The 27,115-nt window shown below is 42.3% G+C and overlaps 2 protein-coding genes across 3 annotated transcripts in view; one reads left to right on the top strand and one right to left on the bottom strand.

Moving 5' to 3' along the window:
- Positions 1–135: 135 nt before the first annotated feature.
- Positions 136–19,742, bottom strand: FKBP3 (FKBP prolyl isomerase 3). 2 transcript variants are annotated; one of them, XM_080670797.1, is made up of 7 exons: positions 19,553–19,742; positions 17,224–17,325; positions 14,563–14,670; positions 6,182–6,317; positions 4,084–4,151; positions 2,129–2,226; positions 136–469 (listed from the first exon to the last, which is right to left on the bottom strand). In XM_080670797.1, exons 1-7 carry the CDS (start codon positions 19,658–19,660, stop codon positions 415–417), a joined length of 675 nt encoding a protein of 224 aa, XP_080526923.1. In that variant the 5' UTR covers positions 19,661–19,742; the 3' UTR covers positions 136–414. The 2 variants fall into 2 exon arrangements, with proteins under 2 accessions (XP_080526923.1, XP_080526924.1); XM_080670798.1 differs by lacking the exon at positions 136–469 and adding an exon at positions 1,056–1,106 and having other exon boundaries at positions 2,074–2,226.
- Positions 19,743–21,262: 1,520 nt separating this feature from the next.
- FANCM (FA complementation group M) overlaps positions 21,263–27,115 on the top strand; it is a gene marked incomplete at both ends in the record, with an annotated part of 53,960 nt that continues 48,107 nt past the window's right edge. Inside the window, 2 exons of the mRNA XM_080662799.1 lie at positions 21,263–21,779; positions 22,449–22,621. Coding sequence (XP_080518925.1) covers positions 21,263–21,779; positions 22,449–22,621 — 690 coding nt within the window. The remainder of the gene's footprint in view (positions 21,780–22,448; positions 22,622–27,115) is intronic.

Below are 27,115 nucleotides of genomic sequence, written 5' to 3'. Positions count from 1 at the left end.
ATACAGAAATATTTAAATATTTTAAATGAATGTCTCTGGCAAAGCTGTCTAGACAATTTGACTGCTGCTCCCTGGTTTGATGAAGTCTTAGTCCTGGTTAACCTAATCAGAACATTAATATTAACACCAAACAAATCAAGACATCTGGTACATTTTTATTGAGCCTTTTAGTTTACAACATGAGGTAAAAGGAAAAGTTCTCCTTAACCAGTATTTTATACAGCTGTAGTAAAATATTTTAAACTTAAGGGATTTATAACATTACATTTCTTAATTTTTGAGAGAAAGTAAACAAGTTCTAACATAACTCCTTGAATTTTCCAGTTCACTTCCATTACAATAGTAACCAGCTGTAATTAGTTACGTAACTTTCTTCAAGGCTATTGCTGTCTTTAGATCAGAAGCATTGCTATTTCAATCAATATCCACTAACTCCACTTCAAAAATGAGTTTTGCATTTGGTGGGATTCTGTTGAAGAAGTTAAGGTAAATAGGATAAAATTGCTTCTCATTCCCAATAATTTTAGTCTAAAATTAGAATTATGTAGACTGGATATTGGCAATTAACTACAAAGAAAAGGGCTTTGCAGCTGATTCAGAGGCTAATACATTACAAGCATAGTGATTCCTAATAGAGATATCTTTGTAAATAGAGATTATAGGCTTTAGCTTGGCTGGGATGTTCCTTATCTGGATGCCTAACTAGTACTCCCAAATTAGCAACCACTTAATAAAGACTGCTGTTATTCAGTACTCAAATTTTTTTTTCCAACCTAGCTGGGTATAAAAAGTTCATATGAGGTAGTACCTAATATTTGCTGAGTTTTAAAATGCTGAGTTTAGAGAAAAGAGTGACTTTTATCTGATTGATATTAACATGCTTCACAGAGAAAGCTTTAGCTAGCCAACTCATTTTGATAGGCTTAGGAAAGACTGTTATATTCCCAGATAATTTTAATAAGACTAGAGAGGACTTCCAAAAACTCTTTTTCCAAACTTACTCTAATACAATGGGAATGGAACCAACAACAGAAAAAAACTACCTTCCCACTTACCTATTAGTAACCACTTAGTTCTGGTGGGATGGTCTGGAGTCATGGCTCCCCCTTTTTTTTTTAAATCAGAAAAAAAGTTACTGTCATTAGTATTGATCACAAAAGCTTATAGTATGTCGAACCCGTGTTCTTCATTTCACAACTGGTAATCCCCAACATGTGTTCCATTTTTATAATTGCCTGAAATTATACTGTAGCAAAAATACCATGAGACACATCTGCATTCTACAATATGCTACAGTTGTTTGTATTGGGCTATTGAGCTCCTTAAAGTAAACCCTTCAAGCAATTGCCTGTCAGAGGAAAACTTAAATCTCACAGTTTAAGTCTTAAAATCCTCCTATATAATAAAAGGGTAATAGGCAAATAGAACGAACGGCAGAACAACCGAACAACCAATCAAAGGGTAATATGCTAATGATATGCTACGGATGCTCAACAGCTTGCTATGACCTGCACTGACCACCAGGGGGCCGATGCTCCGACCAGTAGGTTAGCTTGCTGCTGGGTCCATCAGATTGGGACTGAGTGAGATGGGCCAGACATGCCCTGGAGCCCTCCCACAGTCTCTCCCCGGCCCGATGGTGCACCGGTGGGGTCCCTCAGCCTGGCCTGCGCCCTCTTGCAATCCTGGACCCCTTTGGGGATGTCAGAGAGCCAGTTTCAGCCCAATCCTGCAGGCCACTCCCCATGGGAGGGCTCCAGACATAGGACTCATGGCTGGCAAGTGCTGCTACTGCAGCGCAAGCCTTTCCGGATGGGGACTGATGGGATGCGAGCCTGTGGCATGCACAGTGGAGCCAGGATGAGCGGGAGAGGCAGGCAGGAGCTGCAGGCAGCGTTGAACTGCGGGTTTCAGCCCTATCCCTGTAGGCCAGAGGGACCCCACCTGTGCACAAATTTGTGCACCAGGCCTCTAGTATTGGAGGTCTTGACACAAAAGCATCTAAATGTAAAGGAATTCCAGTCTGAACAGGATCCCTGACCCAGAGGTTAACCTAGATAGCATCTTTCATACCTTCAGGTGATCCTTTTTAGTGTTTTTCCTTTAATTACAAAGGAAAAAAGGATACTTGGCATCAGGCTGTCCTTTCTTCCCATAAGCCCATTCTGGTTCAATTTCTAGTCGAGCCTTTTCTCCTTTACTCATAGTCAAGAGTGCTTCATCCCACTAAAGGCAAGAATATAAAATCAAAACTAATGACTCTCAAAAATACATGTAAAACCAGAAGACAGGTAAGATTATATACAGAAAAACATTTTATTACTGGATTTCATTATGTCATAAATGGTAATGTCCTTGGGAGAGTCCTCAAACTACTGTCCTTTATTTCCTCAATGAAAAAAGGATATATTAAACAATTTTTCAGTATAATACTCAGATGCCTTAAATGATATAATGTAAAAGCACTTTTGTAAACTGTAATGTGGAAACATTATAGAATAGTTTATTAGTACTATAATAATATTTTTGCTACACTATTATATCCTAGGGCAAAATTCTGAAATTATTTTTATAAGGATAAACTAACAAGTACTAACTCTAAAACTATCTTAAGATTACCAAATTGTTAATAGTGCAGGCATGATGGTTAAAAAAGAAGTACATGCTAGAGCAGCCTTGGGCAAACTAAGGCCCGCGGGCCGGATCCGGCTGTTCTATCCGGTTCTCTTGCTCTCCCCTCCGCTCCTTTACTTTGAATTTATATTAGTTCACACAAACACTCCATCCATGCTTTTGTTCCGGCCCTCCGGTCCAGTTTAAGAACCCATTGTGGCCCTCGAGTCAAAAAGTTTGCCCAGCCCTGTCTAGAGCATTAACACATTAAGCGCCCAGTCACCGGTGACTGACACTATACTTTCCGTCCGGAAGACAAAACAGGCTGGGTGCTTAACATGTTAATATTATAGAAGGTAAAAGTCAAAGAAGTGAGAGATTTCTGGGTTGTTGCTACATTTTGTCCAAATTTGGATCTTAAAGCCAGTTACCAAAAATAGTTAAGTAAATACGATGAAAGGATATAGAATATATGACTAATATATACTCTGTTGAAATGTAACCGTTCCATAAAGTTCAAGGGACAGAGACAGATTTGCCACATACTGAAAATTAAGAAAATAAACTAGAAGTTTATCAGTAAGCAAATTAGTTATAAAAATAGAAAAATAGCTCAACCTTACAAGTAATTGCTATCAACTTAGTATAATCAAGGTAGCATTAAGGTTATTTCCAACTAAGCCTATAGTTCCAAATTATTTTATATTTTGGGCTCTGGATATGATTGGATCATACTTTAAGACTTACAAAGATAAACACACTGAAGATTCTGATAACTTCATTTAAATACGTTTGTTATTAATGTTTGGAGTCCTGAGTAAAGACAGCTTAAAATATTAAGTGGACCCTAGCATGACAACCCGATTCAATGAAGCTGATAATCAGTACTACTTTTTTATCTCTTGTCACTGCAGTGGTCAGGTACAGCTAACTTCCCTTTTTCTCAGTTTTTCTTCTCTTATCTCACAGGGAAAGTTCAGTAAAGGCATACTTATGTTTGAAAGGTTTTCTGGTGTTTGAGCCTAAGTTATGAGAGGTGAGGGCTACAGAACAAACTCCGGCTTTTATTAGTACTTCAGTGGGACAGATAGATATTTTACCTTTATTGATCATGTTATAAGTGGTACAACAGCCATGCAACATCTTACAAGAATCTAAAAGGCAAATTTAAAAAGCCAAACATACTACAAATTAACTTTTGAAGGAAAAAATAATAAAAGAAGTAGGACAGAATATTGGAGTCTCTGCTATATTACATGATTTAAATTATGTCCATTTAATCTTTTAATAACCTTGAAAGAGGCTGTGCTGTCCTTATTTTATAGACGAGGAAACTGAGACCTAGAGATCTTACTAATTTGTCCTACTCGAAAGCTTGTTTTCATGATATCCCCAATCCTAATTCCTTATAGTACCATTCCACAGTAGCATGTGCCAGAATCTCTTGACACACGGCCATTTTTTACTTACTCCTCTGATAACTTTGCCCATTCCAACCTTAAAACTTAAAGGCTTGGCATTTTTCTTCTTCTTTGAACCTGTAAAACAATTTTCCTTATAATTAATGATGAAATTAAGTTCCAATGGGAAAACACAGGGATTTAAGTCTGTAACTTGATTCAGAACTTATAATACTGTGCATTTGAAAGAAATGCAGAAAGCCAGGTAATTTACCAAGAAAATTCTTGCCCTAGCCAGTTTTGCTCAGTGGGTAGAGGTTGCCCTTCAGACTGAAGGGTCCTGAGTTCGATTCTGGCCAAGGGCATATGCCTGGGTTGTGGGCTCGATCCCCAATGTGGGGTGTGCAGGAGGCAGCCAGTCAGTGATTCTCTCTCATCATTGATGTTTCTATCTCTCTCCTCCTTCCCTCTCTGAAATCAATAAAAATATATTTAAAAAAATACTTTAAAATTCTTGATATAAATACAATTATGGCCCAGCTGGTGTTTCTCAGTGGTTGAGTGTTGACCTATGAACCAGGAGTACACATGCCTGGGTTGTGGGTTTGATACCTAGGAAGGGATTGTGCAGAACGTAGCCAATGAATGATTCTCTCTCATCACTGATGCTTCTATCTCTCCCTCTCCCTTTTTCTCTGAAATCAATAAAAAATATATGTTTAAAAAATAAACAAATGATTATGGTTGAAACAGTGGAGAGGGAAAAGGACCTATATTTACACCACTAATGCAAGATATCCTGCCTTTTATATTAACACTAGAGGCCCGGTGCATGAAATCAGTGCACAGGTAGGGCCCCTAGGCTTGGCCGGTGATCAGGGCCGATTGGGGCCTTCTGGCAGCCAGCTGGGGCCTCCCTTCATTCCACGCTGCCCCCTGGTGGTCAGTGCACATCATAGCAAGTGATCAAATGCCTGGTCGGTCAAATCCTGGAGGGGACGCTTTGCATATTAGGCTTTTATATATATAGATGAGGCCTGGTGCATGAAATTCATGCACGGGGGGTGTGGAGGGGTGGTCCCTCAGCCTGGCCTGCACCCTCTCCAATCCGGGACACCTCGGAGGATGTCCGACTGCCGGCTTAGGCCCGATCCCACAGAGATGGGGCCTAAACTGGCAGTTGGACATCCCTCTCACAATCCGGGACTGCTGGCTCCTAACCGCCCACCTGCCTGCTGGCCTGATCGCCCCCTAACTGCTCCCCCCTGCCGGCCTGATAGCCCCCTAACTGCTCCCCTCTGCCGGCCTGATAGCCTGTAACTGCCTCTGCCTCAGTCCCCACCTCTGTGGCTTTGTCTGGAAGGATGTCTGGAAGATGTCCGGTCTAATTAGCATATTACCCTTTTATTAGTATAGATATTCAAGTCTCACTTTGGGACATTAACCAAGTTTAGTCTAAGCTGCTTCTTTGTTTTTGCTTTTCAATGACCAAGAGGTCTTTATTTACCCAGCCAATAAGCAGTGAACTGCAGAGACCTCTTCCAAGTAAATCACAGGTGCAAAAGACTTGTGGGAAAAAGTGACAGCCAAGAAAAAGGTACTAACACCTCATCTACAAATCCTATCTAATAAAGAGGGAATATGCAAATTGACCGTCACAAAGATGGCGGTGCCCAGTTCCCTCAGACCTGCCAGAGTCCCCCAGTCCTTCCAGCCCCGCGGGGGGTGGGGGTGGGGGTGGCGGTGGGGGTATTGGGAGTGGGGTGGCAGGCGTGCGGTGTGGCTGGACCCGCCCTCAGCCCCTCAGCCGCCCAGGGCCGGCCCAAGGTGCAGGCAAGCCTCAGATGTCGGCTGCCCAGCCGCCCAGGGCGGGCCTGAGGTATAGGCAAGCCTTGGATGGTGGCTGCTCAGCCGCCCAGGGCCACCTAAGGCTCAGGTAACCAGGGCTGGCCGAGGCTTGTGATGCTGGCAGTGGCAGCAGCAGAGGTGTGATGGGGGCTTTGCCTTCCCCCTGATCGCCAGGTCACCTCCCACCCCTTAGGGCTCCCAGACTGTGAGAGGGGGCAGGCTGGGCTGAGGAACTCCCCCTCCAGTGCATGAATTTTCATGGACCAGGCATCTAGTATTTTATAATGCCTTAAAGCCAAAAAGATTACATTTAGACTTACTCGTTTGAATATTGGTATCAAAAACCGTTCCATCCTGTAGTGTTCCTGTATACCAGCAGTGAACAACATCTCCCTTTTTGGGGAAGTTGGTTTTATCCCCCTTTTTAAGAACAGATTTTGTATATTTTGGTGGACCCTAAAAACAAAGACAGATAATACATACATATTTATTAACTTATGTCCTTCTTTGAGAAGGATGACGAAGAGAATACTTATAGCCCATTGTCCCTGGTTGGGCAGCTCCGATAGTTAAAGCATCATCCTAATACATCAAGGTTGTAGGTTCAATCCCCGGTCAGGGCACATTTAAGAATCAACAAACAAGCCCTGGCTGGTGTGGTTCGGTTGGTTGGGTGTTGTCCCATGCACTGAAAGGTTGCCAGTTTGATTCCAGGTCAGAGCACCTGCCTGGGTTGCAGGCTTGATCCCTGGTGGTGTGCAGGAGGCAGCCAATCCTTGTTTCACTCTCACATCTGTGTTTCTCTCCCTCTCCCTTTCTCTCTCCCTCAAAATCAATTAAAAAAAATTGCCCAATGCATAAATAAGTGGAACAACAAATACATGTTTCTCTCTCCTTCTAAAATCTATCAATAGCCAACTGTGACCTAAGTCTGGTCACAGAGTTTCATAGATTTGGTAAACTATTTTGTCTTTGGTCCACCTCTGTGAGTTGAAGTCACTGTCTCATTTCAAGTCTGTGATGAGAATATTAGTAACTAGGATGTTTATAATTTAATTTCCAATAACTTTCAGTTTCTTGGAAACCAGTGTTGTTATTGTTGTTGTTTTTTAACAATAATCCTGTGAGTTATTCAACAAACCATAAAATGAATCCAGTTATTCCTCAAGGTTAGAAATATTACTATTCCTATAAAATCATAAGGCATTAAATAAAGCATTGTGACATTTTCTTAAAAGATTTGATTGGTTTTAGCATTACTAAACATTTTTAATATATATAAAATTAGAATGAATAGTTATGTTGGATTTGTTTCTGAACTTGAAAAGAAGTTCACACAATGAATGAAAATATCTACAAACATTACCATAACAGGCATATTTCATAGAACAAAGCAGAATTATCAGGACCTCTTTAATTTTTTTAGTCACAGGCTAATCTAATCAATGGTGGTTCATATATTGTGAGTAAAGCAATTTCTTAGACATATTTAATATATAGAAATTGTATAGTATAAAACATTTAATAATGGGAAAGGAAGTAAGAGATATTAAACACCTATTGTTTACCAGTCACTTAACACATAACATCCCACTTAATCCTAACAATCCTCTGAAGGCAGGCATCACCTACTTGCATTTTTGCAGATGAGACTGGGGTTCAGGGAATTTATGCAACAGAGCTAGTGAGTAATAAAAAATAAATATGAACTCGAGTTTGAATCCAAAGCTCTTATTTTTTCCACTACACCCAAGTACCCCAAGTAATAGTGATAATAAACTTTGATGTTAATAGTTAATATCTATTGAATGCCTTACGTGCCAGGCACTATTCCAAATGCCTTACATAAATTGCCTTTCTTTCACCCAGGTGGTGTGGCTCAGTGGTTGAGAGTTGACCTATGAACCAGAAGGTCAAGTTCCATTCTTGTTTAGGGCCAATGCTTGTGTTGCAGGCTTAATCCCTGGTGGGGACATGCAGGAGGCAGCCAATCAATGATTCTCTCTTATCATTAATGTTTTTATCTCTCTCCCCTCCCTTCCTCTCTGAAATCAGTAAAAAAATATATTTTAAAAATTGCCTTTTTTTCCACTCTATATTTGTTTTTACGGTTTTTTTTTCCTTTAAATAATTTTTCAATTACAGTTTGCATTCAATATTATTTTGTATCAATTTCAGGTGTACAGCAAAATATATAGATAATCAAATAGTTTACAAAGTGATCCCCTAATATTGCAAGTATCTACCTGGCACCATACATAGTTGTTAAAATAAATTGACTTTTAATTTTCACTTCCTTGTGAGGTAGTTACTGTTATCCCTATTTTGCCAATAAGGAAACATAAGGACAGGGTGGTTAAGTAATTTGCTTAAGGCCCTACAGCTCCTAGGTGGCTGAGCAGAACTGGAAACCAGGCAGTTTGAATATAAAGCCCATGCTCTGAACTATTTTACTACTACAAGCACATATGGAAGTCAGGTGTTACAGAAGTCATTTTCTTATGTCAATTAATTTCACAGCAATCTGACAGTTTTTACCCCATCTTTTATAGATAAAAGGCCTGGATAGGGTAAAAATCCCTATCCACTTTTTAGGATTAGTACTTTGAACTAAAGCTAAACTGCCATCCTAAATCAAAAGAAAGTCACCTATAGCTTAAGTACAATGTGCAGTATAAAAGTAAACATTATCTTCCCCCCTGACACTCCCACTATAAGCTTACTTTATGGTACTGTAAATGGTCAGGTGTCTACTGGTAGCAGTGTGAACTGGTATCATATCTTTGGAATACAATTTAAAGATGTTCAAAGTGTAACAAGTAATTCCATTTATAGAAATATATGCTAAAGAAGTAATTTGAATCTTAGGAAAAAAATCATTATGCAGTTACCCGATACACTATTATTCATAATGGTAAAATAACCACACATTTTATGATAACATGTTGTTTTCAATAGTGGAAATATTCTAAGAAAAAAGAAAACACAAAAAGAAAAAAATAGTGGAAAAATTCTTACAACATTAAGGGAAAAATAATAGTAAGTTCTAACTACAGTCATGTCTCAACTATTTAAATACATGCATAAAAATGTTAGAATATTCTGGAATGTTAAATATGTTCATTTCAAGGTGTTGAATTATATTCTGTATTCTCTATCCTTTTCTGTTATTTTGTATTTAAAAATAGCATGCACCCTAGCTGGTTTGGCTCAGTGGATAGAGCACTGGCCTTTGGACTGAAGGGTCCCCGATTTGATTCTGATCAAGGATAGATGCCTGGGTTACAGGCTTGATCCCCATTATGGGACATGCAGGAAGCAGCCGATCAATGATTCTCTCTTATCATTGATGTTTCTATCTCACTCTCATCCTCTCCCTTCCTCTCTGAAATCAATTAAAAAATAAAATAAAAATAGTATGCTATTTTTGTTGTCGTTAATCCTCACCTGAGGATATTTTTTCCATTGCTTTTTCAGGGAGAGTGGAAGCGAGGGAGAGGAAGAAAAAGGGAGAGAGAGAAAAACATCCATGTGAGAGAGCCACAACTGCTTGCCTCCTGCACACACCCTGACTGGGGATGGGGAGTGAACGCACAACCCAGGTATGTGCCTTTGGCTGGGAATCGTACCCGAGACCCTTCAGGCCGACACTCTAACCAATGAGCCACACTTGCCAGGGCAATAGCATGCTATTTTTATATCAGAAAAATAAATGGCTTAAAAATACATACTCGACAAAAATCTAGTAATACTAGAGGCCTGGTGCACGAATTTGTGCACAGGTGGGATCTGGCCAGCTGCCCAATGGGGGCCCATCAGGCCTGACTGGCAGTGGGGAGGGGCCGTGGGCAGTTGGCCGGCTGGCCCAGTGCCCAATCAAGGTGTTGGGGGCTGATTGGGGGCAGGTTGGCTGGGGAGAGGGGCAGTGGATGGGTGGCAGCTGGCCCTGCCCCCGACCAGGGTGTTCAAGGCCAATTGGGGGGCCGGGCCGGCTGGGGGGTGGGAGGCTGATCAGGCTGATTGGGTGCTGCAGTGCATGTCATAGCCACCAGTTGTTTCGGTCATTCCACCGTTCTGGTCACTGGGCTTTTATATATATAGATATATCCCAAATTTGAAAATAATTTTTAAAAACATGTTTATTGATATCAGAGAGAAAGGGAGAGGGAGCGATAGAAACATCAATGATGAGAGAATCATTGATTGGCTGTCCCCTGCATGCCCCCTATTGGGGATCAAACCCAAAACACAGATATGTGCCCTGACTGAGAAATGAACCATGACCTAGTTCATAGGAAGATGCTCAACCACTAAGCGACACCAGCTGTGCTGGGGAAAAAGGATTTTAATTAAAAAAACAAACAAACTTTTTTTTTGTTTTGTTAATCCTCACCTGAGAATATTTTTCCATTGATTTTCAGAAAGAGTGGAAGGTAGAGGGAAAGATAGAGAAAGGGAAACACTAATGTGAGAGAAACACATCAACTGGTTGCCTCCTGCATGTGCCCTGACCAGGGCCGAGGACCTACCCTACAAGTGAGATATGTACCCTTGACCGGAATCGAACCCAGGACCCTTCAGTCCTTGGGCTGACACTCTATACCAGCCGTGGGCAAACTACGGCCCGCGGGCCGGATCTGGCTGTTCTATCTGGTTCTCTTGCTCTCCCCTCCGCTCCTTTACTTTGAATTTATATTAGTTCACACAAACACTCCATCCGTGCTTTTGTTCCGGCCCTCCGGTCCAGTTTAAGAACCCATTGTGGCCCTCGAGTCAAAAAGTTTGCCCACCCCTGCTCTATACACTGAGCTAAACCAGTTAGGGCAAAAAAAAAAAATAAAAATAAAAAAATAAAAATTTAAAGCTACAAAATGGAATGACTACATATATCCTATATAATTAAAAGTCTAATATGCTAAGTGTCCAGTCATCTGTTCAAACAAAGCGTAATATGCTAATGATATGCTAAGGCTGCTCAACTGCTCACTATGATGTGCACTGATCACCAGGGGGCAGGCAGTCATCCGGTCGACCAGTGGCTATGATGTGCACTGACCACCAGGGGGCAGATGCTCCAACTGGCAGGTTAGCTTGCTGCTGGGGTCCAGCTGATCGAGACTGAGCAGGACAGGCCGAACATGCCCTGGAGCCCTCCCACGGTCCCTCCCCAGCCCCGATCGTGCTCTGGTGGGGTCCCTCGGCCTGGCCTGCGCCCTCTCGCAATCCAGGACCCCTCAGGGGATGTCGGAGAGCAGGTTTTGGCCCGATCCTGCACATCAGGCCAAGGGACCCCACTAGAGCAAAAATTCATGCACCAGGCCTCTAGTTTATTATGTGAGAATATCTAAATTACATAATATTTGAAAGGCAAGGTCTCATTAGCTAACAAAAACTACATTTAATTACATCTTAATGTCATTCTATTGTTTTCCTATTTGTTGTTACATGGGCATGTTGTGTTATCTATATTAGAGGTCCTAGAATAATAATTCAAACACACATTTGATGGTTATGATTCAATCTTAACAGTGAAGGTGCCCATCTGCCCACTGATAGCCTCCATTTCAGTGTTTCACAAAGTGTCTTTTATGGATCACTCATTCCTTGACATTGCTAACACTGTTAGAAGAAAAGGAGTCTAATGTAATTAAATTTGGAAAACATGATGTCAAAGTTAAACATACCTCCATTCTGCAAGACTTCTCAAAGCTGTCATTAGCTAATAATATATACTGTGAATCTTACAGTAGGAGATACACGTACAGGTTTTAATGATGCCAGAAAAACAATCTCGAACTTCTGGGACTTACAGAACACACTTTGAGAAATGCTGCTCTAGTTATTTAATCTGGTTTTGGGTTTCATTGCAAGAAACTGGTTGGTTCACAGTGAGAAGTCACATCAGTTCTTGGGCTGTTCTGGAGAGTTATATGCTTGAATGAACCTGGCTCTTAGGTAATTTCCTGGCTTTGCAGCAATTTCTTAGTCCAAAGTGATGAAAAGAACTATATTCCCAAGATTGGGTCTGACCTAGGTACTTCTAGATCCAGATATAAAGGGACTTTGAGAGTAATCACTCAATTATAATGAACTGGATCACATTACAGCTTCTAAAAATGAGAATATATTACCTAACTGTTCTATTATTAATTTAAGAAATATCTGAGCAGATTCTATGTGTTAGAAACTAGAGATACATAGGTGAACTAGAGATACATAGGCAGACATGGTACTGGCCTTCCTTCTAGTAGAGTATAGACATGTCTATAATTACATATGTTGTAAGACCTGTAGAGGAAGCACAGGATGCTATGATAAAGTGGATACAGAACTGACAAGTAGGGAAGTTAAAAGAAGCACTAAGTAAGTAATAAAGTATGGAAGTGGGAAAGGACAGTTTTATAGACAATCAGCAGCCATTTGTGGCTGAAGAGTATTTTTATAGAAATAGTAAATCTGAAGCTGGGCAGGAGCCAGACACTGGAAAACTCTGAATGTTATGAATGCTGCCCAGCAGAAATATAATGAGAGCTACAAATGTAATTTTAAGCTGTTTATTTCCACATTAAACTAATACGTGAAACATATTTCAACATGTAGTCAATATAAAAAATATTGAGGTTTTTACATCCTTTTAAAGAAATCATACTAAGCCTTCCCCAGGCCAGTACTCTAATCACTGAGAAAACCTAGCTAAGGTCCAAATGGTTATTCTAGTAAGTTTTCTAAATTACTATTTTGCAAACCATACCATGCTCAAGAATATTTAGTAAGTCTATCAGTCTAGAATTACACTGTCCCATTCAGTAGTCTCTAGGCATGAACAGAGAAAGCAGATAGCAGGAATCAGCAAAGTACTGGTCCAAAGACTATGGAATCCATGTGGTAGGAAGACAATGAAAGCACATAATTGGGTTCAGGCTGGCCAGCTAAATGAAATGAAAAGAGTTCCTGCCCTAGCTGGCTTGGCTCAGTGGACAGAGTTGGCCTGTGGACTGAAGGGTCCTGGGTTCAATTCCAGTCAAGGGTACATGCTTGGGTTGCAGGCTCGATCCCCAGGAGGGGGCATGCAAGAGGCAGCTGATCAATGATTCTCATCATTGATGTCTCTCTCTCTTTCTCCTTCTCTGAAATCAATAAAAATATATTAAGAAAATATTATTAAGAGGAACATGATCACAAAACCTTGAAGGCTACTATTTGTAAATTCAAGATGAAAACTGGTGGGAGTAACTCAGTTTATATGACACAAGATTATGGTCAAGAACAGCGGTCACTTCCACTTTATTTTTAGTTGTTCTGACATGACATTAACTCACGGATCCAAAAAAAAAAGAGGTCTTAAATAAATAAAAGGATATAGTTTAGGACCCTCACAGGATATCTCTGGATTGTCTCCAGCCCTTACTGCCTTTTATTTGTAAGTCTCTTTTAACCTTTTAATGATACACTATCAGCTGCCTCATACTTCCCTTACTCTAATTTTCTGTAAGGTAAACTATGTTGCCAATTGCTTTGCAACCCTTTTAGTAATTATTATACCTCTATTTACCTTATTAGCTGCTCAATATTTGCTGACTATAACATGTATTAAATAATATACTTGTGATAAACCTCAAAATTGCTTGATTGTGTGTACCTTTCCACAAACATTAATATTTGCCTTTCAACCAACAGAAAAGGTTATGCAAATTAACTAGCTTTAGTCATAAAACATTTACACTTCTATACCTGATCTTATTTATACTCTTTCCACTAATACCCAAATGCTTCACCTTATCAATAGGCTACACCTCTTTACAATAACTAATAATATTATTATTAGGTTATTATCACTGATACTAAGACTGCCAGAAATGAGTGAGCTTAGTTATTATCTGAAGTGGCAAAATTATAATCAGTTCAGCTCTACTGAGGCTGTTCTTAGCTCCATGAAGGCTGTCCATTTGCAGAAATGATTTTATCTGGTTCTTCAAATCTTTGTCCAAAGTATAAAACCTGGGTTGGTAAAGATTAGAAGATGAATTTATACCCTTCAGCCAGGCCTGGACTATTTCTATTGCCAAGGACACTATGTACATTTGGAAAAGCTAAAAATAACCAAAATGAAGTTTCTTTCACTCAGTCCAACTTGGCTATAGAATAAGGATCTTAAAATAGCTTTGAAAGCTCAGAAGTTCTGGGCAGACATAGAGGCAATATAAAAAGAAAAGCTAGCCCTGGCCAGTGTGGCTCAGTTGGTAGGAGCATGATCCCATACACAGAAAGGTCCTGGGTTTGATTCCTGGTCAGGGCACATACCTATCTTTAGGGCCCATCCAGCCCCAACCAATGGAGGTTTCTCTTTCACATTGATGTCTCTCTCTCCCCCTCCCTTTTCCTCTCTCTAAAAATCAAAGAAAATATTCCAAGGTGAGGATTAAAAAACACACACACACAAAAACAACCTAAGCTAGAGGTATATCAAAGGAAAGGCTTCCTGACTGTAAAGCACTGGTTCTTAGGCTTCCCCACCTGGCCCCCACAGCTTAGGCCTTTTTCTGATTCAGTACACCTAAAGGAAATACTCTACAAATTAGTGTTTGGCTTACTGGTAAGTAGCCATATTCAACTATCCCTCATTATGAGAAATCAGGGCTGCAAAATAAATACTTTTCTCAAATTCACATGAGAACTAAATAAGAAAATATTATATACAAACCTCATCCAGAGTCTCTTCAGACTTGGTTTCTTTGGGTTTATCTTCATTAAGCTTCACATTTTTCACCTGCTCAGACACTTTATTTATACTCTCAGTACCCTTGAAACGCTGTAGGGAAAATAATGTTTATCATATTCAGGATTGGTTAAAAGCTAGGAGAGACATCTAGATATTCAGCTTCAATTAAATGAACATCTACCTGCACTTAAATGTAAATAAACAGAAATTGCCTAAGAACAAATAATCTTATGTTAAGCATTTTAATCAACACATTATGACTCTCAAACTCTCATCTCAGAATATAAATTCAGAAAGGAGACTTAGAGATATGAATATTATTCAAACAACTCCTTAATATTCTTTTCTGTAGGAGATGGTCATCTCATAGTGAACACATAGTGGGGAATGTCTTAAAATTTGGTTTTCTAAAGGCTCAGCATAAGTCTAACAGACTTTAAGTTCATTAATGAAATGGGACTTACTTTAGATTTATAATTTTTCAGTGCCCTTAAGAATTTGTTAAAAGAAAAAAAAAAAAAAGAATTTGTTGTCTTAAACGACTAGAGAATTATTTTAAAAATCTGGTCCGTTTCAAAATGTCAAAACATCCTGTTAAACTGGTGACTAAACTTACCAGATTTGACAGCCAGTCTATTTATAGTTACAATTAAGAAAATTTGCAGGTGTAAAAACTTTAACATATTCTGAAAATAAATGCATTCAAATTTAATTTGGGAAATATTCAAAATAATATTCTGGCAATCCTATCTAATAAAAGAGTAATATGCAAATTGACCGTACCTCCACTACACCAACAAGCCACACCCACCAGCCAATCAGGAGTGAGTATGCAAATTAACCCAACCAAGATGGCTGCGGCCGCAAAGCGAACAGGAGCCTTGGGTTTCCCTGGTGATGGAGGAAGCCAAGCTTCCTGCACACCCTGGCCAGCCCAGGCCTCTGTTCAAGGCCACAAAGTTTGAATTATAGAAGATAAATAAATCCCAGATACCAGGGCCTCCGCTTGGGTCGCTGGGGGGCATGGCCGGCCTGCAAACAACCACAGGCCCCTCGCCCAGGCCACCCCACGCCCCAAGGGAACCCCCAACCTGATCCAGGACACCCTTCAGGGCAAACCAGCTGACCCCCACCCATGCACCAGGCCTCTATCCTATCTAATAAAAGAGTAATATGCAGCCCTAACCGGTTTGGCTCAGTGGATAGAGCGTCGGCCTGCGGACTGAAAGGTTCCAGGTTCGATTCCAGTCAAGGGCATGTACCTTGGTTGCAGGCACATCCCCAGTAGGAGGTGTGCAGGAGGCAGCTGATCGATGTTTCTCTCTCATCGATGTTTCTAGCTCTCTATCCCTCTCCCTTCCTCTCTCTAAACAATCAATAAAATATATTAAAAAAAAAAGTAATATGCAAATTGACTATCACTCCAACACACAAGATGGCTGCCCCCATGTGGACACAATATGGCGGCCGCAAGATAGCCAGCAGGGGAGGGCAGTTGGGGGGGACCAGGCCTGCAGGGGAGGGCAGTTAGGGGCAATCAGGCTGGCAGGGGAGTGGTTAGGGGGTTATCAGGCTGGCAGGCAGAAGCGGTTAGGGCAGCTGTGGGCAAAGTACGGCCCGCGGACCGGATCTGGCCCGTTCGGCTGTTCTATCCGGCCCGCGGATCCAAAAGAGCGGAGGGTTCTTTTGCTCTCCCCTCCGCTCCTTCACCAGCAGCAGTGTTAACATGGCAACGTCGGGAAACACAGCTGCAGCTCCTTCTTCTGAGTGGGCGGATTTATATCCGCCCATTCAGTAGAAGGAACAACCTCTCAATCTTCCAGACGCTCCTTGTAATGCCCGCAGACGCGTCCCCCGACATCACCCTGGGAATGCGTAGACACATTATCGTGGTGATGTAGGGAGACACGCCCCTGGAGAGCACAGTATCAGAGCATTAGCTAAAAAGGAGACCAACAACACTGTTCCCACTGAAGTTGATGTTTTAAAGACCAAAAACCTTTCAACCCAGTCTACATTGCCATCTACATCTACGTCCCGGGCATAATTTGGAAGTTGCACTAAAGAAAATGTTTAATTTACTGTTTACACATTTTGTTCTTTTCTATTTGTTTTAGTTTTAAATTATTTTATTATATTTAAGTTTAATTTGAAAGGCTTTTGTACCTTTCCTTTGTTAGGCAATTTTATTTTGCCTTTGCCATCTTCAATATAAGGTATGTTATTGTGCTATGATTCCTCCATTTTTTGAAGTTTCAAATTATAATAATTAGTGTTTACATTCTTCTTGTTAAAATGTTTGAAATGAATAAAACTATTGAAATAAAAAAAAAAAAAGACCATACCCTTCACACAAACACTCCATCCATGCTTTTGTTCCGGCCCTCCGGTCCAGTTTAAGAACCCATTGTGGCCTTCGAGTCAAAAAGTTTGCCCACCCCTGGGTTAGGGGCAATCATGAAGGCAGGCAGGCGAGCAGTTGGGAGCCAGCAGTCCTGGATTGTGAGAGGGATGTCTGACTGCCCATTTAGGCCCGATCCTATCAGGGGTCCCAGATTGGCGAGGGAGCAGGCTGGGCTGAGGACACCCCCCCATGAACGAATTTCGTGCACCAGGCCTCTAGTAAAATATAATAACACTCACCTTACTTTCAAAAAGATGGTTATAGGCTGTAACCAAATGGTCCTTGTTAGCTGTCTTGGCCACATTTTTAATGTTTCCTAATAACTTATGTTCTGCAAGAAACTATAAAGAAAAAAGCTGGTTAGTCAAAACAACTTTCCTCATATAAGGGTCTAAAATTACAAAATGATCTTTATATTAGTCATTGTTTTCAATAGTACTACCACTGATAGAAAAAAATGAAATATTGTATTTTATACCCTACTTCATAACAACAAAATTTAAAGATTGAAAAAAACATATTGAGTACTTGTAAGATTTACAAGCCTAGTACTGTAATATTATACAGGGGTCACACTGTGAGTTCCGTATCAGAGCTCACAGAAAAGCACATTTATACAGCAAGCACACTTTGGTGACTGGGCAAAGCTGCTCCTAGCACAATGTGGGCCTCCAGCCATATTAGGCACAGCTATCTCAACATATCTGTAACCCATTCCTGGCAGGCTGAGAAGCACTGCTACACAATGTTAGATATACAGTGGTTACATTTATGGGCTGTGGAGTTATCCATCGGGGTTAAAATCCTAGCTGCTGTTAGACAAGGGACTAAGCTTTCCTAAAGACTCAGTTTCTATATCATAGTGGAAGATTAATAACAGCATGTATGTCAGAGGGTTGTTGAAAGGATAATCCACAATAGAATTATCTTTCTCTCAAATATAAGACTAAATTGGTAAATGGACACCAAAATACTATTGAAATATCAAGTCATCAAAATTATTTAACTTCAATTCAAAATCATGTGACATGGGGATTTTCATGCTTCCTTTTCTGTCTTGTGGTCTTTGCTTGATTCCTCGTTTTCTTACTTTTTCAGTTGTTCTCTGACTCTTTGAACCTTTTGATAAAGCAATTTTTCTAACACCATTCTATAGTATTTTTTTCTCTACCACTCCTAGAGAAATGTTCTAAATGATAAAGGCTGATGGGGAAAGGCTACTTTAATTAAACAGAAGTAATCAGTTGCTTTAGCACTCTTGTGATTTCTTTAGAAAATGTTCCAAATACCCAACATATAAATATCTCCTTGGTATCTTATAATCAATAAACTGGTGAATATCAAGTACAGGTTTAAGTATGTGAGTGAACATTGGAGAATATGCACTTAAAAGAACGTTATAAAAATATCTCCAAGTCTCTTAAAATTAGCCAGTTTTACATTAGATACCAAATTGGGATGATTTGTTTACCAGAATTTGATGAAGCACAGTATTGAGGGATAACATGTTAATAAATGATATGCCTACTCTATTCTAGTTGAAGTATGAATTGGTTTAAAATAATTCCACTAAAATGGTAAAATGGTATCGCTGGACCATGGTCTTTCTTTTTTCATCCTTGTAGCCCCAAACACTGAGCATAGCTCTTTCTGTAAATGTACAAATATTTACTGATGTCAGATGCTTGTTCAGGAGCATGGAGATGGAAGATGGGAGAGTAATCCTACTCCCCTCAAGGTAAAAATCTACAATCTTCTTAAAGAACCCAGAAACAATATTTCTAAATGCTAGCTTAGAAGTTAGTAAGAAAATTGTAGAGAAACCAGATACAGACTGCTGCTAGTGGGCGATGCCACGGGCATAACAAATTGCACAGTCGTTCAACAATTTAAGACGTATGAATGGTCTTAATTTCTGAAGAAATTACTTGTGACAAGACATGGTTAAGATGGAGACTAAGCTGAAAAAACGCAGGGCGTACACTATAAAGAATGAGAAATAGACTTCTTAGTTTGTTTATAACAATAGGAGACCGCTGTACATGAATAGCACATATAAGTCCACAGTGTAAAGGTGAAAAGGTCATGTAAAGAGTTTGTGTTTTTAAGTTAAAATCGAAAGCTAGGTTCAATATTAGTAACTGATGAGAAAATCAAGTCGCACACATGGTTCCCACAGAAATCCCATCCTCCCCCATTTCCCTAACAGCCCGCACTCCCCTCTAGAGGTCGCATCCAAGCCCGGTCTCTCCCGCCCCTGCCCCCGCAACGCCAATATCTCCCGGTTCCCTTTTGCACGGCCTCCCCTCTCATTCAAGGATCCCAATGAGGTTCTAATAATGCGACGGCTCCCAGCGAGCCACCAGCTGCAAAGCTGCTCCGCCCGCACAAGCAGGGCCGGGCGAGGGGCGGGAGCGCGACTCCCAGCGCTCGAGGCCTCTCCGGCCTTCCAGGCCAGCGGCCGGGACGAGGGTGGGGATCGGAGGAATACGGAATCCACGAGCATCTCCGGGGGGGGAGAGGCGTCCCTCGGCCGCCCCAGCCCGGCCGCCCCGCCGCCTCTTGTACCGAATCTGAACCGTGGTCCTGTAAAAATTTGATAATGTCCTTCTTGGGCAGCTGCTCGCTGCGCAGCTGCTCCACGGTCCAGGCCCGCTGTGGGACAGCCGCCGCCATCTTCCCCCGCTGCCTCGGCTTTACTGAACCGGCCCGCGGCGGTGTGGCGTCGCCCACCCCGGGAGAGGCGTGGCCCCCGCTCGGCGCTGAGGGGGCGGGGTCACGGCGCCACCCCGCGAGACTGGGGCCGCCCTTGAGTGACGTCTAGGCTGCGCTTTGAGGGCTTCTTTTTTGAGTCCGGGTAAAACCCAGCTGATGTGACCCTTGCAGAAGATGGTGCGCTGCCAATTCTTAGTTGGAACCCCTGTCAGGAGACTTCTGATATTTACCCACAGTTGTTTTTAACGTCGGGCTACTATGTCTTTTAAAAAAAAATATATAGGAAGTGCCTTTTATATTTTATTGATTTTAGAGAGAGGAAGGGAGAGGGAGAGAGAGAAACATCAATGATGAGAGAGAATCATTGATTGGCTGCTTCCTGCACCCCCTGAAACCGGCTTGTGCACCTGGGACCCTGCAGTTTGCAAGCTGATGTTCTATGCACTGAGCCAAACTGGCTAGCCCGCTAGGGCAAGGGCTACTACTATGCCTTCAACCTGCTAAAGAAAATAACAGAGACTTTAGGCATCTAATCTCATTTTATCTAGTTCTAACCCAAATATTTACACCTAAATTGACTCAGTTCTTGTCCATCAGAACAACCCTTATCCGACCATCTCCTTTTTGAGATTCACACAAATGAAACTAAAATACAATCGGTCTCCTTCCCCCCAAAAAAATACAAACACAAGAGAAACAGTTTGTCTAAAAGCAAGTTCGGAACTTGACCAAATAAAGCATTAATATTAATATTCAAAATACATCATAATGTGTGTATACTTTCCCTCACTATACAAGAAACAGATTTATTGAGGTTAAAGTCTCCAGGTTTGGAGTAGGTGGAGAAGTCTGAGAAAGCTATTGCTAGAGTAGACATATCACACCAACCATATTTATAAAGATGTAAAGGAGCACCAGAACGCCTTATTTTCTTTCGGATTTTCCAACAGTATCAGCACCAAACCCCTTACTTCCTCTTAGCAATAAAAATAGTGTAAGATAATGGCTTGCCACTTCTAATACTGCAAAAAAGAGACCTGACATTTTGTTTTCTCAGCCTGGACAGATAAATAAGACATTTAATTGAATCGAAACAATTACGCTTTCCACCTTATCTTCCGATTTAAAAACACAACAAAGAATAAGAACGTTATAGACGAGCAATAACGTTAAGTTCGCAAAAATATGAGTATCCATTGTCCTGGGGATCTCCAGGTTACTTATTTTTATTATTTTAAGCGATACCACTTTAGCAACGACACCCTAACAACCTAGTCATTGGAGAAGGAACTGAAATTCAGAGTCTATAGGAAAACTGAGAAGGGGACCAAATTTAGAGTAACTCCAAAACAATGCGCACGCCTCCCCGGCTGGCCGCGCGGGTTTCCGGGAAGCCAGCCAATCAGCTTCCCAACGCAATCTCAGTGGCGGCATTTTTAACTGGGTAAGCTGGCCTCGGCCCCGCCTTGTGTCCCACTATTCGGTGCGGAAGTAACAGATGGAGGTCGACACCGTAGCTGTTCGGCTGGAGCCTGAGAGAAGCCTTTGGTGGTCGTAGGCCTAATGAGCGGACGGCAGAGAACGCTTTTTCAGACGTGGGGCTCTAGCCTCTTCCGATCCGCCGGGGCTCCGGGCTGCAGCTCCGGAACCGAGCGGCCTCAGAGCCCTGGCACCTCCCGGGCGCGTTCGCCTGCCGCCGCGGAGGCTGCCGAGGCACAGCCGGAGTCGGACGATGATGTGTTGCTGGTCGCAGTGTACGAGGCAGAGCGGCAGCTGAATCGAGAGAATGGCGGGTTCTGCACCTCAGCGGGCGCGCTGTGGGTTTATCCTACTAATTGCCCCGTGCGCGACTACCAGCTGCACATCGCCCGGGCCTCTCTGTTCTGCAACACGCTGGTGTGTCTGCCCACGGGGTTGGGAAAGACCTTTATTGCCGCCGTGGTCATGTACAATTTCTACCGCTGGTTCCCATCAGGCAAGGTGGTCTTCATGGCCCCCACGAAACCTTTGGTGAGACAGCAGATCGAGGCTTGCTACCGAGTGATGGGTATCCCGCAGCCCCACATGGCCGAAATGACAGGTATTTTAGAAAGAACGGGCTAATTTGAATTTGAGCTTGGTAGGGCAGAGTACATGTTCTGGTGGAAATTGAGCTAAAGAAGTTCCTGACCCATGTGCAATAGTCCCCAGATCATATGTTTATCTTACATCCTCTCCCTTAAAACATCATCTACAGGCATATGCCATTTTAATTGCGCTTAGCTTTGGACTTCACAGATGTTGCAGTTCTTACAAATTGAGGGCAAGAGCCTCCACCAGCTAAAAGATTAACATTTGCTTTCTTTTTAAAAAATATATTTATTGATTTCAGAGAGGAGATAGAAACATCAATGAGATGATGAGAGAGAACCATTGATCGGCTGCCTCCTGCACGCCCCCTACTGGGGATGAGCCCACAACCCAGGCATGTGCCCTTGGCCGGAATCAAACCCGGGACCCTTCAGTCCGCAGGCTGTGGACAGCTCTATCCACTGAGCCGAACTGGCTAGGGCAACACTTGCTTTGTAGTGGTTGTCTGGAACTGAACCCTCAATGTCTCTGAAGTATGCCTATACTTGTAGCAAGTCCAGCGATAATGATAGAATTGCTTTATTCAGTCTTCAGAGAACCTCCCTAGCTTGTCAGAGTATTTTGAAGCTATTTGTGTATATGTACCCCATCGGTTACCCAGTGTCACTTTTATTTACAGGATCTACTCAAGCTTTCACCAGGAAGGAAATATGGCACAATAGGAGAGTCATTTTTCTCACACCTCAAGTCATGGTAAATGATCTTTCTAGGGGAGCTTGTCCTGCTGCTGAAATAAAGTGTCTAGTTATTGATGAAGCTCATAAAGCTCTTGGAAACTATGCTTATTGCCAGGTAATACTTTGTTTAAAAGTTTTGGGTGTTTTTTGTTTGTTTGTTTTTGCAAATTCACTTTGTTTATTTACTTTTCAATAAGCTTAAATCCTTGGGGGGAGGGGGGAACAGCATTACATGGATTCTGTGTCCAATTATGTTCTGTGCCCCATTATAGCCTTAGCAGGAATGTTGCTTTGTAATTAAGGACAAACTGTACCACTGTTTCCATGAGCACGAGTTACCTTTCCCCAGATTACTCTGGTTTTGTTCAGTTTGCTACCAGCAGTCACTGTGTTGTTCTTTGCTTTGTACACGTAAGCACATCTCCTGCTTAGATAGAATTCACTTTCATCTTGAGCATAAGACCTTCAATTTTAAGATGAGTTGTGTGCGCCCTCTAGTTCCTGAGATCTCCCCCCTTTATAGCCTGCAAAAATGGCCTTTCCTTGCATACATTTTGTCATTTAATCCTTCAAAACAATATTCCTTCAAAGACCACAGCCTTGGCCTCCACAGGGTCCAATATGGTGGGAAAAGCTAAAAGTATTTTTTAGTGTAAACATTGTTAAAGAGCATTTTGGGGAATAACTATTAATGATGGAAGTTATTGATTGTGACGTTATGAAAAGCCTTATCTATTATTTCAGAACAGATAGTGATAGAAAATACTTTTCTCTAGCCATTCAAATCAGTATCTCTGCTGTAGTTTTGTTTTTTTTTTTTTTTTTTTTTTTTAGTGCTTAGCAAGACCATTAGTGTCTGATGTAGATGACAAGAGCCTAGTCGTCATTGAGGCAGTGATTCATACTAGGGTCTCACTGAGGTTTTGTAACTAAGATAATCCAAAAATTGGTAGTGGGTATGCAGTGTCATTCCTTGGCAGGTAGGTAAAATAATACTTAATCATTAAGGTTATTTTGAAGGATTAAAAGACAAAATGTATGCAACATATCTAACATAGTGCCTTCCAGTTAAGTATTATCCTATCTAATAAAAGAGTAATATGCAAATTGACCATCACTCCAACACATAAGATGGACCCATGTGGTCAAAGATGGCCACAGCAGGGGAGGGCAGTTAGGGGTGACCAGGCCAGCAGAGGAGGGAAGTTGGGGGGGACCAGGCATGCAGGGGAGGGCAGTTAGGGGTGACCAGGCCAGCAGAGGAGGGAAGTTGGGGGGGACCAGGCATGCAGGGGAGGGCAGTTAGGGGTGACCAGGCCTGCAGGGGAGGGCAGTTGGGGGGACCAGGCCTGCAGGGGAGGGCAGTTGGGGGGTCCAGGCCTGCAGGGGAGGGCAGTTGGTGGAGACCAAGCTGGCAAGGGAGGGCAGTTAGGGGTTACCGGGCCAGCAGGGGAGGGCAGTTGGGGGCAACCAGGCCAGCAGGGGAGGGCAGTTGGGGGGGACCAGGCCTGCAGGGGAGGGCAATTGGGGGGGATTGGCAAGGGAGGGCAGTTAGGGGTTACCGGGCCTGCATGGGAGTGTAGTTGGGGGTGACCAGGCCATCAGGGGAGGAGAGTTAGGTGTGACCGGGCCACCAGGGGAGGGCAGTTAGGGAAATCAGGCTGGCAGCAGAGCAGTTAGGCGTCGATCAGGCTGGCAAGCAGAAGTGGTTAGGGGCAATCAGGCAGGCAGGCAAGTGAGCAGTTGGGAGCCAGCAGTCCTGGATTGTGAGAGGGATGTCCGACTGCCCGTTTAACGGGCAGTTGGACATCCCTCAAGGGGTCCCAGATTGGAGAGGGTGCAGGCTGGGCTGAGGGACCTCCCCCCCCCCCCCCCGTGCATGAATTTCGTGCACCAGGCCTCTAGTCTATATATATAAAAGGCTAAGTGACTGACCATACATCCGTCCGACCAATCAGCTGGTACATATGATGCACACTGGCAATCCTATATAATAAAAGGGTAATATGCAAATAGACCAAATGGCAGAATGACCGGTCGCTATGACATGCACTGACCACCAGGGGGCAGATGCTCAATGCAAGAGCTGCCTCCTGGTGGTCAGTGCGCTCTGTCAGGGGGAGCACCACTCAGCCACAAGCTGGGCTGACGGCTGGCGAGTGCAGTGGCCTGCCTCCGCCATAGCACTAAGGATGACCTACTGTTGCTTAGGCCTGCTCCCCCAAAGGAGCGGGCCTAAGCTGTCAGTCAGACATCCCCCCAAGGGCTCCCGGACTGCAAAAGGGCACAGGCTTGGCTGAGGGACTCCTCCCCGCCCCCCAAGTTCACGCACTGGACCTCTAGTCTGTATATATAAAAGGCTAAGTGACCGACTGTATGTCTGCCCGACTGGCCGGTACATATGATGTGCACTGGCAATTTAAAAATAAATCTTGAGCCCTAGCTGGTTTGGCTCAGTGGATAGAGCGTTGGCCTGTGGACTGGAGGGTCCTGGGTTCAATTCCAGTCAAGGGCACATGTTCAGGTTGTGGGCCCGATCCCCAGTCGGGGGTGTGCAGGAGGCAGCCGATCGATGATTCTCTCATCATTGATGTTTCTATCTCTCCCTCTCCCTTCCTCTCTGAAATCAATAAAAATATATTTTAAAAAATAAAAAATAAAAATAAATAAAAATAAATGTTGACTGACGCATGCATGATACATATAAAGCTCTCACTGGCGCCAGTTTCACATATGTGTTTCGATCTGTCATTGTCGATCGTGAATTTGGTTGGCACTTCTATTATAGAGAAAGGGCGAATAGCGACATTAAAATATTTCTTCTAATTAATTTCCTCTCAATGTGCACGAATCTGTGTACCGGGCCACTAGTAAGAATATAAAGTACAAAGGTGAAAAGGTGGGCTATAGCTGATGAGGTACTTAAGGGCCAGGTCATGAAGGCATTTGAATTTTATGCTTAGCAATTTGAATCTTCTTTGTAGGCCACAGGAGATGTAGGAGGTTGACACTCATTGAAAAATGGTTAGCTGGAAGATACTTAAGAATTAAAAAAGATTAGATGAGAGAAGACTAAAGGTAGGGTGTGAAATGAGGGGTATGAGGAATTTAGGATGACTTCCAGGTATCTGACTTAAAAGATTGGGAGGGTATTGGTGTTACCAGTCAAGATGAAGAGTTCCAGAAGCAGAGAAGATTTGGAGTATTTTGGAAAAAACAGGAAAGATAGTACAGTTTTAGATTGTTGAGTTTAAGATGTCTATGAGTAATCTAGCTGTAGATATGCAGTAGGTGATAGAAGTGATCTCACTGCAGAGTTCTGAGCTGGAGGTAACAGATTTGGAAATCAGCATATAGGTGGTCGGTAGTTAAATATGTAGTAGCTGGTGATACTAGGGACAGAGTATCACATAAGGATAGAAGGGAATGTTGATTTCATTTAGTGCAAAGAGATGCATTTCATTGTCAGTGAATTTGCTTTTTGTGTGTGTTTTTAAAAAATATTTTTATTGATTTCAGAAAGGAAGGGGGAGGGAGAAAGAGAGAGAGAGAAATATCAATGATAAGAGAGAACCATTTATCAGCTGCCTCCTGCACGCCTCCTACTGGGGATCAAGCCCACAACCTGGGCATGTACCCTGACCGGGAATCCAACCATGACCTCCCGGTTCATAGATGAATGCTCCACTACTGAGCTATGCCCAGGCAGTTTGTGAATTTGTAAAGTAGTTTATTTGTTGTTGTTAATCCTCTCCTGAGGATATTTTTTCCATTGATATTAGAGCAAGTGGAAGTGGGGGAGGAGATAGAGAAAGAGAGAAACATTGATGTGAAAGAGAAACATAGATTGGTTGCCTCCCACACACACCAGGCCTGGCTGGGGATCAATCATTGAACCTGCAACTCAGGTACATGCCTTGACTAGGAATTGGATCAGCCATCCTTCAGTCTGCTGGCTGACACTCTAACCACTGAGTGATACTGGCCAGGGCTCATTGGGGACTTTTTAAGTGTTATTATATTCTATATCTGTATAATCTTTTAGAAAATTGTCATCTTCCTTTTTTTAAAAATTATTTTTATTTTTTTAGAGAGGAAGGGAGAGGGAGAGAGAGAAACATTAATAATGAGAATCATTAATCGGCTGCCTCCTGCATGCCCCCACTGGGGACTGAGCCTACAACCGAGGCATGTGCCCTGTCCAGGAATTGAACTGGGATCTCCTGGTTCATAGGTTGATGTTCAACCACTGTGCCACACCAGCCGGGCTCATCTTTCTTATAGTTTTTTTTTTCTTTTTTAAATTTATTTTTTATTGTTTAAAGTATTACATATAGTAGTACATATATCTCCTTTTTTCCCCCATTGACCTTCCCTCAGCCTCCCCTACCCCCAGTCCCATGCCCTCATCCCACCCCCCCAATGTCTTGTGTACATTGGTTGTGCTTATATGCATGCATACAAGTCCTTTGGTTGATCTCTTTCCCCCCTTCCCCAACACTCCCCAGCCTTCCCGCTGTAATTTGACAGTCTGTTCGGTGCTTTACTGCCTCTGTATCTATCTTTTTGTTCATCAGGTTATAATGTTCTTTATTTTCCATAAATGAGT

This window comes from Plecotus auritus, assembly GCF_963455305.1.
Source record: "Plecotus auritus genome assembly, chromosome: 1".
NCBI classification, from domain to species: domain Eukaryota; kingdom Metazoa; phylum Chordata; class Mammalia; order Chiroptera; family Vespertilionidae; genus Plecotus; species Plecotus auritus.
This window is presented reverse-complemented; position numbering and strand designations above follow the sequence as displayed.